Below are 15,492 nucleotides of genomic sequence, written 5' to 3'. Positions count from 1 at the left end.
CATCATTCTTCAATATATACATCCCTTGCTCAGAACTTCGATTCATCTTGCGCTCATTTCTTTGATCGACACGCTGCTATCCTTCGGATCTTGAGTCAGACGTTCTTCCCTGTGAGCAAGACATCATACCACAATGGCCACCCAGCGTTACCAGCCTGCTCCACTTCCCATCAATGTTCCCTCAAAGGCTCCAGCTCCTGCCAGTCTCTTTCCCATCAGTCGTGTTTCTGGCTCCCCGCCAGATATTTCCGACGCGAGCACTACCACCGGCAGTCGCACCTCCGGTTTCAGCTACGGCACTGGAGTGCTCAGCGGCGATTATGAGTCGAGCTCCACCTCGTACTCCGGTATCGATGTTGTTGACGTCCTGAATGACCGCATGCAAGATGTCTTCGACCCGACGCCATTGGACCGAGGACTCGCAAAACAGGCGCAAACGTGAGTTATATTCTTCCGCAAAGTCACTGCAGAAACTGAGGGACTAACTTCGTGACTGACTAGATCCGGCCAGCTCAATGCCAAACAACGAGAGCTTCTCGAACTACAAGCTCTCGCTCAGCGCCGTCTGAAGGGTGTGCGCGCCAATTTCTCGGAAGGCATCAAGGTTGCTCGGGAGACCAAGCGTGATCTTGAGTGGACTCAGAAGCGTGTGAAGTGAGTTTTGCGCCATTTTCATCACCGTTGAAATTGAAGAACATCATGGATGTTGTTGAATTCCGCTCCACCGAAGCGATGCAATCCCGCCGCGCTCCGCCGATGAGTATATTCTTGGCAAAGGCGTCAGGTTCATATCTCGACTGCTTGCGAGATAATGGAGAATTTCATGCCGAATCAAGATGACTGACGAGAATTGTGCTTCCAGTGCTTTGAAAACTAAGGCCGAGAGGGCGTATCCTGACGAGTACCGACGAGCATCGAATAAATACACCTTCGATGACGAGAATTAGCTTTCCCGAGAGTGTTGTTTGCTCTCATTCACGGATGGCTCCTTCCTTTTTTTCTCTTTACGACAGTGATGATTCTGGGTTCAAATTCGATTGTCTAGGTAGGTTTGGGTTGGCGCGTCTGCTTTTTTCGGCTTGCAAATTTGGGAATCTGGGTGCGAATTTGGTTTTCGGGGGGTATATATGTTTCCTGCTGATCACCATGATCTTGTATGATCAAAATTTACCTTATGGGAACGCTTTGTCTTTTTTATCTTGTGCTGGCAGACTCATCTCCCTTGGTTGCTTCAATCAGTCTCCCAGGACTCCGCGGAACAGCGAGGGACGGCATACCCAGGGCATCGGGACCACCGGTTTCCAGGAAGCAGATGACCGGATCAAAGGCTGAGGCTTTCGGTCCACCAAGCGTTGACCCTCCGAATCTCCAGGAATGAGCAAGGAGAAGCAATCTGTCCCCTGTCCCCCGCCTGCCAGCGGATATTCTTGGTACTCGTCCCGCCTCCGCTCCGCCCTCCGTTTTCGGTTCATCCTGCTTGCCGCTTTTGCGGGGCGGCGCGGCCGCCGACCCCTGCAGTAGCAGGACGCATGCACGTCAGACCTTCGGGCAGCGAGATCTCGATCCTGGAGTCGCCTGTGGGTCTGAACTGTACTCCACACTCCGTAGATGCCGGGTACAATGGTTCGCGTGGTGGGTTGATTGTTCGTGGCGTGATCCAATAGCTAGCAGTACCGTAGGGGACTCGGCCGTGACTCAACTTCAAGCAGGCTAGGAGACGCGTCTCGGTCACGGACGCGTTCTTTCGTGGCCGTCCTTAGTAATGGCCGGTAGACAGCAGATACGCCGTAGACACGGTAGACGTGCGGCTCTGGGCTAAGGGGGGGTCCCATACTTCGTAGTTCGACGTGCAAAGGGGCCTGTCATCGGTCACTTAGCCTTGCCACGGGGCGTATGGTGGGATGCTTCCTGCGTGAAGTCAAAATTCAGGTGCTACCAGGAAGGGTTGCGCATGGAGAGCGTCGAAACAAGTTTCGCAGTCGGCAGTCTGGACTACCTATATTCAATTGGTAGATGTGATGATGTGACCCGTTCAATGATGATTTTACTGGGTAGTAGATACTAGATAGGTAAGGATATTATTCCACAATCTACAGGCATGCTTTTCTTTCCTCTTTTAGTTATTGCTGCTTTAAGAGGGTACGCTAGGTAAGTTGGATGATTTATTTATCCTTAAAGGTGATTTACTTATCTTTTTAATACCAATACTTATTCTTAATCTATATCCTCTCTTTATACCTATGCTAGTTTCTAAGCTGCTTTACTTAGATATTAGAGGTATTCTGCAGTTGTGTAAAGCAGAATAAGAGTAGATATTATCCACCCTACCACACTAGCCATGAATCTAGTAATTTATTTAGGTGTAGGCTTGATTCTGAAGTCTTCCAATCCATTGCCCGTATGCCTCTTACGTAGTCAAGGGTGAGCTCAGTTGGTTGCTTCAAATCAAACTTCTGAAACACTACTATACCATAGATACACTAGGTAGTTAGCACAGACTATATCACGCTACATTATGGAGTACCATATTTCCTGGCTTGTGGACCTTTCCTTTTCCAGCGGCCGCCGCTTCTAAGGGCGCTCAGAGTCAGGTTCAGCGTTCACTGAGTACATCTCAGGATGTGGTTTGACTCCAAGACTCGAACTTGGATCAAAATATTAGAAGTATTTTGCTCTACCACTGAGCTAATTAGTTCCTTGGGTTGGGTTTAATGTGTACCATATTGTAGGAGGCATCTATGAAACATCTGTATGTCATGAGAAGAAGACGGGGGCGGAAGGTCTCTTGCTGCTATGTTCTTCTAGTGGAGAGCAATCATAGAAGTAAGCCATGAAATGTCTACGGAATGATGACCTTCATGCTGCCCCCCTTTTGTAATCGGCTGAAGTTGGTTCGCGCGTTACCTAAGGAGCCACAACTTTCCACGCTCAAGGCATCAATTAAGCGGCTCTTCTCACGAGTAAAACTCATCTTTCCTCTCCTCTCCATCTTCTTATTTGACTCCCCTTGCTTTATTTGCCTCGCTCGTCTTTTCACCTCTTCCAATCCAATACCGCGCTTGCGAGTTAAACTCGAGACTTGACGATTGTAGGGCCTCCCGAAGTGACATGGTACACGCCAGCTAGGTGTTCTTGATTTCCAGTAAAAGTGGCCTGGGAGAACAGTCTTGGCCTCCGACGCGTTTTCATGGAGTGCTGGCCCGCTGGTTTGATTCCCATGTTTGCTCTACAGAACAAAACTACCTCGCCATGGATTCTTTGAACCTTGACAACACACCTCGCTTGGCCAAACGTCCCTTCACTTCTTTTTGCTGTGTCTGAACCCGGATATTCTGACATTGCAGGGCATCATACATTTCATATTCCCTACGGGATAATGATACATCATTTCATATATATGATCCTCTTACATACAAGCAAGTCAGCAAAAGCTGAGCATCATCAGACCCTGTGTGTTCTTTATGGACTGTGCTAATGCAAGCAGTCTCAGATAAGGGGAATAGTTGAATCATTTGCCTCGATGATGAACTGCATGATATACACTCTGAGGAGCAATGTGACCCTGTCCCAAGCAAGAAAACAGGAAATGCCAAGTATTATGCCCCAAATCGTTGATACTGCCATGGATCTCCAATCGAAACAAGCCGAATGCCTTCCCTGATCACTGCACTTCTCTTTTTGACCGTTTAAGAACGCAAGGCGACGAGGCAAGATGATCGGGACAAGTGTACCTAGAATGGAGAAAGTTATTCGAGGGGGGGGGGAAACAACAACAACACCATCTGGTTCGCGATAATTCAGGAAGTTACTATGAAATCATTACGCGGTTGGCCCTATCTGCTCTTGCTTAACTACGGTCTGTATGTTTATCCACCGAACAACTTCAAACTGGCAGGAAAGCTGTAGTGTACTCATGACTAGGCCTAAACCCCGGAAATCTTACATGGTGCTACCATTTAGGCAGGTACCTGCCTTTCAAAAGGGCTGTCCTGGGACAGTAAGACCTCGAAAAGCCTACGATATCCATATTGTACAAACCGAATATAAATCGAGATACAAAACTCGCTCAGACAAAAGGAAGAAAAACCATGAACTTTCAGCATTAGCAGCCCGCAAAAATGAGGGCGCACGAACAAGGAGAGTCAAGTCCAACACATACCCCAGGTCTACATCCGTGGCCAGGCTCATAGCTCAAGGATCCACCGTTGAGTTTTTGATTTTCTATAAGCGACATCCCAGAAAACACAGCTACAAACTACTAGTTCATTAAGGATACATTACTACTGCCCTTTATTCTGATAGAGAATTGAATACACAACTACAAATAAGCTACCGGGTCTCAGACAGGTCTTGAGCTTACATCTGTCACCTTTGAACTGATTAGGTAAATGTAAATAAATACTATTGAGATAATAAGGATACAACATGGTTTGAGAAACCTTCGAAGTAGCAACGCTTCAACCAAATAACCCACAGGTTGGACCGTTTCCAGAGAACTGTCAGGTGAATGGTAAGGTCAGATTATTACAAGTATATAAATATAAAGCTTAGGTACAAAGAATAAGCTGAATACCCAAATACATACCTACCTACCTGGGAGCGCGAGCACAGGCGTGGAAGCGAAGGAGCAAATACTCATGTATGGAGTCGATTCCACCTAGTACTTACTAAGTAGGTACCTAGGTAGTACTTCATCATTTTGCAAACTCAACTTTTAATGATTTACCCCAGTATTTGCCTGACTTCCATAGTCTAAGCAATGAGAGAAAGTAGTAGGGCTCAGAGGAGAACAAAGTAACGAGGTGCTGATCGGTCTACATAAGCGCAGGGTCAGGCGTCCACCAACATTGAAGTGTTCCCACATAGCTATAGATAGATCTGAACCATTCATCCCGCGACTCCATTAAGATCCTGCAATCTCTACACCATCTCCTTCCTGCTAATATTTCTGACTTTTTAACATTCTCTATCCATTGATTCCCCAAAATGGAAAAGAAGACATGGTCAATGCTTGGTAAGGGACCTAAGCCCTCATGGACTACTTATTTTTGAGTAGAAACTCTTTATAAATGGCCGAGAACAACCCCAATATAATGAACTAATTAGCAGCAAAGTTGGGTCTATTAGCTAAGCTCTAATTCTATGATATCTATTCCCTAGATAAACCTAAACAACTTATATATATCCCTCAACCTGCTCTGTCTCTGCTAGTCATCATTCTATGTACACAGTACACCAGCTTGAGATTAAAGTTGCAAGGCTAAAGACACTAATAAAGAACTATATACTAGCTCCAGCCCTAATAAGCTAGTCATCTAGTTTAAGCAGACTATTAGCCATGCGGCCCATGCCTATAGCTTAATTAATAGTCTAGCCGTTAACTTTATTAAGCCTGATTCTAATCTTATAGTAATATAAAGCCTCACCATACTGCTGGATATAACTAAACGCACTAAAATACTATACAATAGTAAGCCATTCAAACATACTCAAAATTTAGTCAAGCAGGCCGGCAATAGCTATGCAGATCTAATAGGTGAGCATAATAGTGGGTATTTTATAAGTTTTATTAAGAGTAGTAGGAAGCTCTTAAAATCGGAGCCCAGCTTAAGGTTGAAAGGAACTCTTTTCATAGTTACCGTGCTGAGGACTTGACGCATGAAATGAGACAACGCTTCCTTCTCACTAGAACCCTGACCAAACGGGTGCTCTTGTAGGTGAAGTGGTGAAATTGAAGTTAGGAACCTAGGTAACGTAACCCGCAAGCGAGTGGCCACGGCCCGCCTACCCCCCAACACGCACACATACATATATATTTCAATAACAACCAATTAAATTCAATTATTACTACTCTCAGCTGACTGAGGGCATCGTTTTCGGTTATGCCCTCTTTCTCCGTCTACAATTTTCACATCGCAGTTGGGGCCTCTGATTGGTCAATATAGAGCCTCCGCTGGCCTCCGCAGTAGCAGCAGCATCGTTGTCAACAGCATATAACTCAGTTTGTAGCTGCTCCTGAGCCCCCATTTCACTCATTCCACCTTTATATGCTATTCGCCTGGTTGGTTGAGCTCGCTTTTGCTTCTGGTGGTAGACGTGCGTTTTCATGCGCCAGTATAGTAGCCCGATGATACGGCTGTTCAAATCCCTTCTTTATCTGCTGTAGCCGTAGAGAAGAGCTTCCTCTGGTGTTTTTGAGCGCTGTCGAATAGTAATTATTTGAATTGACGATTCTTGGCGTTGAATATCAATTGGCCGATTAGGCGTATGAGGGACATAGCCAGCGCTGCCACAGCTAGATGGAGGAGTAGGCGTACAAAGCCTAACATTCGGTTTCTCCAGTATGCGGGATTAGATATAGTGCCGCTAAAGAAGCTAGGAATATGCTAAGATAAGGATATTCTAGGTATGCTTCATAGCTATAATAGTAGCACTAATTAAAGCTATAAGCCCTGCCTGTTATGCTATATCTATGGCCTACCTAGGTATTAAGGTCCTGCTAATATATATTTCTCCTACCTATTAGGCTGATTATCTAATATTATAGCTAAAAATTAATACGCTCCTAATTTCCTAATTTCCTACTGGTTAGTTATCTAAAATCATTTCACTACTAAGGCTACATAGATTACTAGATTCATAGCCAGTGTGGTAGGCCTTACTATCTAGGGAAGGTGGATAATATCCACTCCCATTCTGCTTTACACAACTGCAGAATACCTCTATCAACAAGCCTGCACCATGCTTCTATCCATGTTTATCATGGTAGGTTAGTGGAGTGGCTGGAAGCTGACGAACATGGCAGGCGCCAGATATCAACCAAACAGCATGTATTAAGTGATCGAAGCCCCTAGCTTCCCCTTTATGTAGCCTTCCTTTCCTTTGTCCAGATTTCTCCCCAAACTCACAACGCCATTTTTCGTGCTCTTCAAAAAAAAGTATAATTCTCGCATCACCTTGATGCCATGGATATCCAACGCCAGTTTCCTGACATGCACTGGATATGGGGAGGCGGTATATCGTTCGTGTACGAAGTACATCCCCGCATTGTGGTCAAGGTACCAAAGAATGGAGACTTCGAAAGGGAGCAATTTCGAAGGGAACTCAAGATTTACGAGACATTCCTACGACATACACCTTGCCCTTATATAGTACAGTGCTTCTTTCACGCAGACAATGGTATCTTCCTCGAGTACATGAGAGGTGAGACTCTGATCGGCTACTGATAGAGATGGGGCTGACTGGTCTCTAGATATATCTCTATCTTCTCGAATACAAAACCGCCAGATTTGGGATCAGAAAACCATGATGGTAACGAAAGTGGAAAGTCTGGAGCCTCTTCCACTGTGAAAGAGATGGATTAATGATCTTGCTCAGGCCGTCGCTTTCCTTGAATCGCTCAACCTTGCCCACGGCGACTTGCGGCCTGAAAATGTCTTGCTCGACCGGGACCAACTGCAACTGTCTGGTTTTGATTATACAGCAGAAATTGGGTCATAATTCGAGGCTTGCATGGCTCCATATGGAAGGCTGCTCAATAGCAGTGAAGGAGCCCAAGGGCAACCTGGAACATCTGGTGCGCTAAGTCCTCGGACAGAGCAGTTCGCATTAGGGTCCTTATATTACTTCATAAACTACGGCTTCGAGGTATATGGGGATCGATGTCTTGCAGATGATCCGAGAGATCATGGACCTAAGGTTGTGGACGCACTGCAGAACATGGAATTTCCGAGGTTAGAGGGTGACCCGCTGATTGATAGTATCATTGACAAATGTTGGCATAATAAGTATGCCACGGTTGCGCAGTTGGCTGCACAGACAGGGAGGCTCCTTACAGAAGGAGTAAAGGAGAGAGAACCTAATGCCCAAACGATCTCGGGGACTGCCTGGAATGTGCCTATTAATAACATAGTTCGTGGGTCACGAGAAATTCTTGGGGGCTGGTGGGCATCACTGCGACAGAGCACCAGCGACGACATGAGCAACCGAGCGCGGCTCAACAACGACAGAAGTGATGGCAGTCGTCACGTTGACCACGGACGATCTGCAGAAGATTTCTCTTTGATGAAAGCATATTGTCAGGATCTGGAGGAGCGTGGCCTACTTCGCGTTCTTTCTTCGGCTGAACCCGAGCAGCTCGGATTCACTTTCGAGTGGTATAGACACAGCTGCTGAAGCAGAAAAGGAGACATACACGAGAGAATGAATATATTTAGGCAACGTTAATTATATGCATCTTCTTGAGGTCTACCATGTCCAGTTCGTCTCCGCGAAAGGGTATTTGTGTTCCAAGAAATGCAGCACGATCGTCCCTTTGTAACATCCTGGATCAGACCCCCCGTCGCGCGACCTCAGGGCGGCACTGCTCACCTACTAGAACTAGAAGGGCAGGCGTCGAGGTGCTCGTAGATTTTTTTGCTCGGTATGTGGTGGTGGATGATTTTAACCCCTGAATCTCTGGGCCTGGGCCATTGAGAACCAGAAACCCGATGGAGACACGGTCATTGTTGATCTCGATGGAACTGAGGATAGTACCGATATACGAAGAGCAAGCAGTATCAATGTATATAAACCATACTGTCGCGGACGTTTCTCAAAATAGTTCTTGGCCTGAAGAGTTGTATAGTTCACTGTCTTGAGTATAATGCAACAGCCCACAGAAGCGGGTGTTTAGATATATATATATATATAGCTACCTCCTGGTCTCCAAAAACGAGTGTTTACGACCATATGGAGTCTATAGCTTCAAATAGGATCATCATCTGCACATAACCCCTTCCAGGCATACTCGTTCTATTCATTATGTATAAAAAAGATTGTGCTCATATACAATCAGCTCTGCCTCCGACCACTCTATTCAAAAGTCCGCTCTTCCTCGATCGCCCGGTTGAGCACACGAACAAACCGGCCCACCTTATCAGGGTCCTGTTTCGCCGTCTCGATGCCCAACAGCACCTTCTTCACACCAACACCAATGGTTTTATCCTCGGTAAGACCACCAACTTCTTCCAGTGCTTGATCAATCTCAGAATCTTCAAACGCACCGGACTGTTCCATGATGTAACGCAACTCGTCGTAGGTCATGACATTCGGTACCATGATGTCCGCGTTGAATGAGTTGTATAGGTCCAATTGCTTAAGCACCGCGCGCTCTGTTGTGGTCGCAAGTATCAACAATCGGCGGCCTTTGGTAGGCTGCTTTCGCAAAAAGACCATCAGAGTTTGGAGAATTGTGTTGCTGAACCGAGGACCAATAGGCACCCAGTCGATGATTCTCTCGATATTGTCGACGACAACGACACTTGTGCGACTCTTGTAGGCATTGTCGAAAATCCTGCTGATGTGCTGAACACGAGCCATTTCGCTGAAACCAACCATATCCTCAGGGCTGATCAGTTTGATGAAGGGGAAACCAGAGTCAATGGCGATTCGAGCGGCGAGGGCAGTCTTTCCACTTGCAGTGGGGCCGTGCAATAGAACAGAGAAAAGCGGCGAGGACTCGGCATTGCTGACTTGCTTTACGAAAAGCTCTCCTTCCTTCAGGATTTCATTGATCATAGGAGAGTAATGAAAAATGCCGTACTGGATACGGCTGGAAAGCTCTTCCTCGGACACACCAAAGGCGGGTTTGACTTCGTCCAACGCATGGTGGAAATCGGCCCGGTTCACTTTCATATTGGCGACATCTTCACTGATGCCAGCCATGGTTCCGACCTTGACATGCCGGCTGAAGGCGAACGAAGACGCCGACTTGACGAGACCGGCGATTTCAGCTCCTGAGAAATTCTTCGTCTGAAGCGCGAGCTCGGCCAAATCAACGTCGTCATCCATAACTTTGTTGTCTCTCATCTTTTGAGTGTGGATCTTAAGAATTTGGGTACGTCCCTTCTCATCTGGAAGAGAGATCTCCATGTGGACTTCTAGACGGCCGGGTCGCAGCAGGGCCTCATCGACCATGTCCTTTCTGTTGGTCATACCAATCAGAAGAATGTTGTTGAGCTGGTCGACACCATCTAACTTCGACAGCAGCTGGTTCACCACACTGTCTCCGACACCAGTGCCACCCGCTGCTCCACTACCACGCTGCTTGCACACAGCATCCAGTTCATCGAAGATGATGATATGAAGCCCACTGTCATCGCCCTTCTCCTTGTACTCCTTCTCTGCGTCGGCGAAGAGCTTTCGAATGTTCTCTTCTGATTGACCGACGAACTTGTTCAGTACCTCCGGACCGTTGATGACCTTTGGCTCTCTCGCATTCAACATCTTTCCAATTTGTCGTGCAATCAACGTTTTACCTGTTCCCGGAGGACCATAAAGCAGGATGCCCTTCACGTGCTGAATACCAAGCTTCTCAACCAGGCCCGGAGGAAAGATACGGGATGCGAATGCGCGACGGAAGATGGTGCTGAACTCCGCATCAAGGCCACCAATTCCCATATCCTCGAATTTGAAGTCGGGAGTAATGATAGCGTTTGCAGCGGGACGGCGATTCGAAGACTTCATGTTGATACCGGTGCGGCCATCCTTGAAGAAGGTAATCTGAGTATGCCGCGTTAGGATACCCCTCGCAGTCGGGTCCGTCTCGACGCGTCCAGCGGGGGCTTTTTCAGAGGTAAGACCAATTCGCTGGACAGTCTTGACGGTCAGCAGAAGAGGTATGCTCTTATGGTCCATCAGAATCTTTTGACCCGGAGCGAAGATCTGATTTTCAAAAGTCTGCAGAACTTAAGTTAGAACACTGCGCAAGCCATGAAAGATCAGGAACTTACCCTGATGACAGCGTTGCTCAAATCATCCTGGTCGTACGGAGTGTCGACTCGCTTCTTCCCTGCGAAGCCAATCTCAATATCCGCCGCCCCAAGATACGCTTGTCCACCCTGGCTGAAGGGGTTATATATTTGAGCCTTGACGGCATCGGTGAAAGCAACACCTGCCCACGTTCGCTGAGGATCCGACATGCTGATATGTCCGGGTGGGAAGCCGTCGAGGGGCCGAGCAGTAAAGACATAGAGATCGTTCACAAGAAGGAGAAGGTCGAGACCGTCACGGGGAGGCCGGAAATCTTTTGTTGAGACCGCCACCCTGACATGTTGTTAGTTCTATCTTATATTCAGCTCGCAAGCAGCACAAACTTACAAATTTCCGAAGGTGTAGGTGTTATCGGGGCTCTTCGCAGGGCGGAGCTCCCATACTTGGGAAGAAACATCTGGCGATCTTCCCCCTCCGGGATTCCTTGGAGGCATCTGTGAGTACCCTGGTCTGGGTGATGGAGTCCCATATCCCCTTGAATACGCATTCGCATCAGTCATCTGAACATCGTGATCGGACTGATGCGACGATTTCTCATACCCTGCGCCACCGACGGGTGGTTGTCCGGTAGTGTACCCGTCTCTTTGTGGAAGTGGGGGAGCTCCTTGACCAGGACCCGCGTTGCCTCTGGAGGATGGACGACTTGAGAAAGGATTTGGCACCGACGGAAGGTTGTTTCGGTTAAACATCTCGAACGAGAGGGTTTAGGAGATTTGAGAAGGAGTCGAGAGTCGGATGAGGCGGGAGGTTGGTTAGGCGCAAGTGAAGTGTAGTATGGCTAGCTAGATTGAAGATGTGGCAACCGCCAAGGTAAGCTAGCCTATGTGCAAGAGTAACAGAAGAAGAAGAATAAGATATATCTCAGTAGAGAGAATTGAAAGATCAGAAACTTATGAGAGTAAATCAATTAAAAGAAAAGAGAGAGAGAGTGAGAGAGAGGAAGAGACGTATGTAGTAGGGAGAGAGGGATGATGGTGAGTTGGAGATAGTCTGGAGCAGCCAACCAAGGCCTCCATGTTCCATATACGTAGCTCCGACTTAGCCACATCGGCCCGTGCAGCTCCGTGGCTGAAGCCGAAGACGATCCACTCTTATCAACTTATCGTCGCAGGGGAGCTTCAACCAGCCATGCTCAGGACTCTCGTCAATGCCCAAAGACATCTGAAACAACCGTGGCGTTCTTGATTCCTTCTATAGAACTACTTTATCATGCCTCTGTCAGTTAATCTGCTTCTTTTCTGTACACGTCTAGATCATCTTACTGACAGATCAAATAGTCATCTATTGGGGAAGAAGTCATGGAACGTCTACAATCCAGAAAACATCGCTCGCGTCCGGCGCGACGAAGCGCAAGCCAAAGCCAGAGAAGAGGAAGAAGAACGGCACATGCAAGAGATTGATGCCGAGCGCAGAATTCAGATCCTCCGCGGCGAACGGCCCTCTACCCCACCACCACCCCCGCGCTCGGTGCGGTCCGACTCACGACGTGACAAATCTCATAGGGAAGATATTGGAGGACACAGGAAGCGGAGGCGACTGGCCGGGGAAAATGACACCGATCGAGATATCAGACTTGCAAGGGAGGATGCCGAGATGATGCTTACGAAGCGGGAGGAGCTCGCTGCGCCCAGGACCAGCGACGCACCGATTCTGGATAGCGCGGGGCATATCAACCTGTTTCCTACCGAGGTGGCACAAAAGCCCACGGAGAAGAATACAGATGCCGAAAAGGAGCGGGCTGAGAAGAACCGGAGTTACGAAGATCAGTACACTATGCGCTTCTCGAATGCAGCTGGATATCGTCAGTCGGCTGGGCAGAAGCCGTGGTACTCTGCTTCCGGCAATGACGTTTTGGCACCTGATGCCATGCCTGAGAAGGATGTTTGGGGTAACGAGGACCCTCTGAGGCAACAAAGAGAGAGGGCCCGGTTAGATGCCAACGACCCGCTTGCGATGATGAAGAGAGGTGTTCGTCAGTTGAAGTCGGTCGAAACTGAGCGGAAGAAATGGAACGAGGAAAGAAGTCGAGAATTAGAAGCTCTGAGGGCAGCGGAGAAACAACGATTGCGTCATCGGAGAAGACGTTCGCGGTCCCGATCGCCGGCGTCTAGTGCGGATGATAGCCTTGACAATTTCAGGTTGGATGGATCTGACAGACATCACGAAGATTCAAAAAGGGCGCATCGGCATCGTCGACGTCAAAATCATCGAGATAGGAGCCGCGAACGTTCACGCCGGCACCATCGTTCTCGGTCTCCTTCGCGCCATCACCGCGATCGTCATGATCATGAGCGAAAGAACTACTAGGCATGCTCATGAGACCCAGTCGCGTGAATGATCTATCTTACAGCCCAAATCATCACGTTCAGATGCACCAAGAATCAATATCATTAGCTACAAAGGACCGTCGGCAGCAGCGGACATAGCAACGAAACCCGGTGCCATTTATGGTTTCTTACAAGTGATTGATTCAATCATCATATTGGGCGGCCCATATTCCTCAGCAATATGTACCAAAGGGGCATAATTCATATAAGACAATAATTGACAAAACTTTTGGGGGGACATCATCACTCATTGAAGAGCCCACTGCTGGGTTCCCTTCTCGCCGGTTTGCGCGTCCCACTCGATGGTGATGTCTAGCGAGCGCGAACCCTCCTCTTTCTTCTGATAGCCAACCTTTCCGGTAATGGTTTGGCCCTTCTTCAAGGCAACGGCCTTCTTGTTCTCACGGTCAATGAGGAGAACACCTTGTTGCCAATGGGTCTCCTGTCCATAGGGACCCGTAGTGAAAGCCACAAAGCCCTTCTTTTGCATGTCCGAAGGGACGGCATCCTTGGGCACAACAGAGTCTCTCGAAGGCATGAAGAAGATATCGAACCAGATAGCAAAGCCATCGAGGACATCGATATCTTCATTCAGAGTGACCTGGAAGTCTTTCAAGAAGGAGAGCTCGTCCACCGTGATGGAGTGCAAAGGCAATTCGAGGAAGACGTCAGAGGTTCCAGGGATTGCGGCAGGCTGCACGCTGCGGACGAGTGCCTCGTCGTGAATTTTGGTGCGCATGCTGCCCATCTTGAAGCCATATACATTGTCCCAGAACGAGATGTGAGAGGAGATGAGGTCGGCATCAGCGAAGGGAGCAATACGCAGGGTGGCGTGCGAAGGAACCATCAAGCCTCCTGGAGCGAGATAGCGGTCTCTGGCGTAGATAACCGAGTCGAACATGGCCTCGAAAAGGAGGCAGTAGCCCATCCACTCCGAGACGATGATGTCGACTTGTGGAACTGGCAGAGTTACTTCCTCGATCTTACCACGGATGCATCTAAGCCATGAGGTTAGCGATTGCCATGTCCAGATAATCATGAAAGGGAGATACATACGTGATCACATCGCCGAAGCCGTTAGTGTAGATGATCTCCTTGGCTCTATCGATGATATTGGAGTTGTCCACAGAGATGACCTTCTTGGCACCGGCTTTGGCGCAGAACATGGAAAGAATGCCGGTTCCGCAGCCGACGTCGAGCACGACTTTATCTTTGAAGAGATGCTTGTTGTCATAGATGAAATCGCGGTAGGAGTCCGTACGAATGGTATCTTTGAGCATGGACTCGTGGATAGCTTCAAAGAAAGAGCTGGTTAGCGCACGGAATATTTATTGGATGAGCGGAGAGAACCTACCATTGTACGAGTAGGAAACGAAATAGTCCGAGTCGGCCTCTTCGATCTGGGTCTTCGCCTTGGCGGACGGGCCATTGGAGGGCATATCATCATCCTTTGACAGTTGTTCTTCCAATGACTTCTGTACCGCGATTCTGTACTCGGTGAACTGGTTCTGTAGGCGCTCGAGCTCCTCCTGCAGTTCAATCACCTGTCGCTCAGCCTCTGTAGTACCGGCTGCCGTGGAGTCTTCCTCTTCAATGTCGTCCAGGCTGTACAGAAGAGCGTCGTCCGCAAGGACCGGCTTCAAGAAGGCATCGTCGTCGAACTTTTCTTTGGAAGAGACATCGGGAGTCATGTTTCCATCTTTGACTTGAGACCGAACGTAGTTGACCAGCTTGATAGTGCCAAGGAAATCCAAGTCTAGCGGCCAGAGCAGGTTGGTTAGTCTTTCTTTGTGTGGAATAAACAGTTCAAATGAGGTTCAAGCACAAAGCACTGATGTTTCATGAGATCGCACAAATGACCAGAGACTGATTGACTTCATACCAAACGCCTTGCGAATACCCCGCAGATCAAAGCCATGTTTGTCTTTCGCTTCTTGCAGCATGGAGTTCACATCGGGATAGACCTTCTCAGAGAACAAGCCAACGACGGGCTGTGTCTCTTCCTCCTCAGGCTCAACATCTTCCCATCCCTCTTCGTTGCTAAGATCCGAGTCCTCGGATGTTGTAGACAGAGCGTCTTGGTCTCTGGGAGGACGATCGGAAGGCATTGCGGCAGACATTGTTCCAGATTGGGTTCACAAATAAATATATATAAATTAAACGAGGTATCAGAAACAATTGACGATATTGATCACAGAAATGAGCCTCTGTATATGGGAGGTCTCGATGTAGTGAGTGAGGGATCGGAAACGGGGAAAAAAAAAAAAAAAAAAAAAACGAAAAAAAGAAAGATGAGGCGTCACCAGAAGAACTCCGCCCTGGTTGCCCCGCTCTCTCTTTCGCTGGTGACGGA

The 15,492-nt window shown here is 48.1% G+C and overlaps 4 protein-coding genes across 4 annotated transcripts, besides 2 other annotated features; 2 read left to right on the top strand and 2 right to left on the bottom strand.

Moving 5' to 3' along the window:
• Nucleotides 1-133: 133 nt before the first annotated feature.
• Nucleotides 134-658, top strand: ACLA_040360 (KxDL motif-containing protein; the record flags this gene model as incomplete). Its single annotated transcript, XM_001271245.1, has 2 exons — nt 134-438; nt 502-658. 2 exons carry the CDS (start codon nt 134-136, stop codon nt 656-658), a joined length of 462 nt encoding a protein of 153 aa, XP_001271246.1.
• An 8,195-nt stretch (nt 659-8,853) lies between these two features.
• On the bottom strand, nt 8,854-11,501 carry ACLA_040350 (AAA family ATPase SEC18; the record flags this gene model as incomplete). The annotated part of the gene is made up of 3 exons (XM_001271244.1): nt 8,854-10,719; nt 10,773-11,085; nt 11,140-11,501. The coding sequence occupies 3 exons, from the start codon at nt 11,499-11,501 to the stop codon at nt 8,854-8,856; spliced, it is 2,541 nt and encodes an 846-aa protein (XP_001271245.1).
• Nucleotides 11,502-11,729: 228 nt separating this feature from the next.
• Nucleotides 11,730-11,758: a microsatellite.
• A 263-nt stretch (nt 11,759-12,021) lies between these two features.
• Nucleotides 12,022-13,150, top strand: ACLA_040340 (uncharacterized protein; the record flags this gene model as incomplete). The annotated part of the gene is made up of 3 exons (XM_001271243.1): nt 12,022-12,029; nt 12,081-12,922; nt 12,951-13,150. The coding sequence occupies 3 exons, from the start codon at nt 12,022-12,024 to the stop codon at nt 13,148-13,150; spliced, it is 1,050 nt and encodes a 349-aa protein (XP_001271244.1).
• Nucleotides 13,151-13,386: 236 nt separating this feature from the next.
• On the bottom strand, nt 13,387-15,259 carry ACLA_040330 (S-adenosylmethionine-dependent methyltransferase superfamily domain-containing protein; the record flags this gene model as incomplete). The annotated part of the gene is made up of 4 exons (XM_001271242.1): nt 13,387-14,137; nt 14,196-14,433; nt 14,494-14,895; nt 15,022-15,259. 4 exons carry the CDS (start codon nt 15,257-15,259, stop codon nt 13,387-13,389), a joined length of 1,629 nt encoding a protein of 542 aa, XP_001271243.1.
• A 135-nt stretch (nt 15,260-15,394) lies between these two features.
• Nucleotides 15,395-15,429: a microsatellite.
• Nucleotides 15,430-15,492: the final 63 nt, after the last annotated feature.

The sequence above is a fragment of the Aspergillus clavatus genome, genomic scaffold (assembly GCF_000002715.2).
Source record: "Aspergillus clavatus NRRL 1 1099423829802 genomic scaffold, whole genome shotgun sequence".
NCBI classification, from domain to species: Eukaryota; Fungi; Ascomycota; class Eurotiomycetes; order Eurotiales; family Aspergillaceae; genus Aspergillus; species Aspergillus clavatus.
This window is presented reverse-complemented; position numbering and strand designations above follow the sequence as displayed.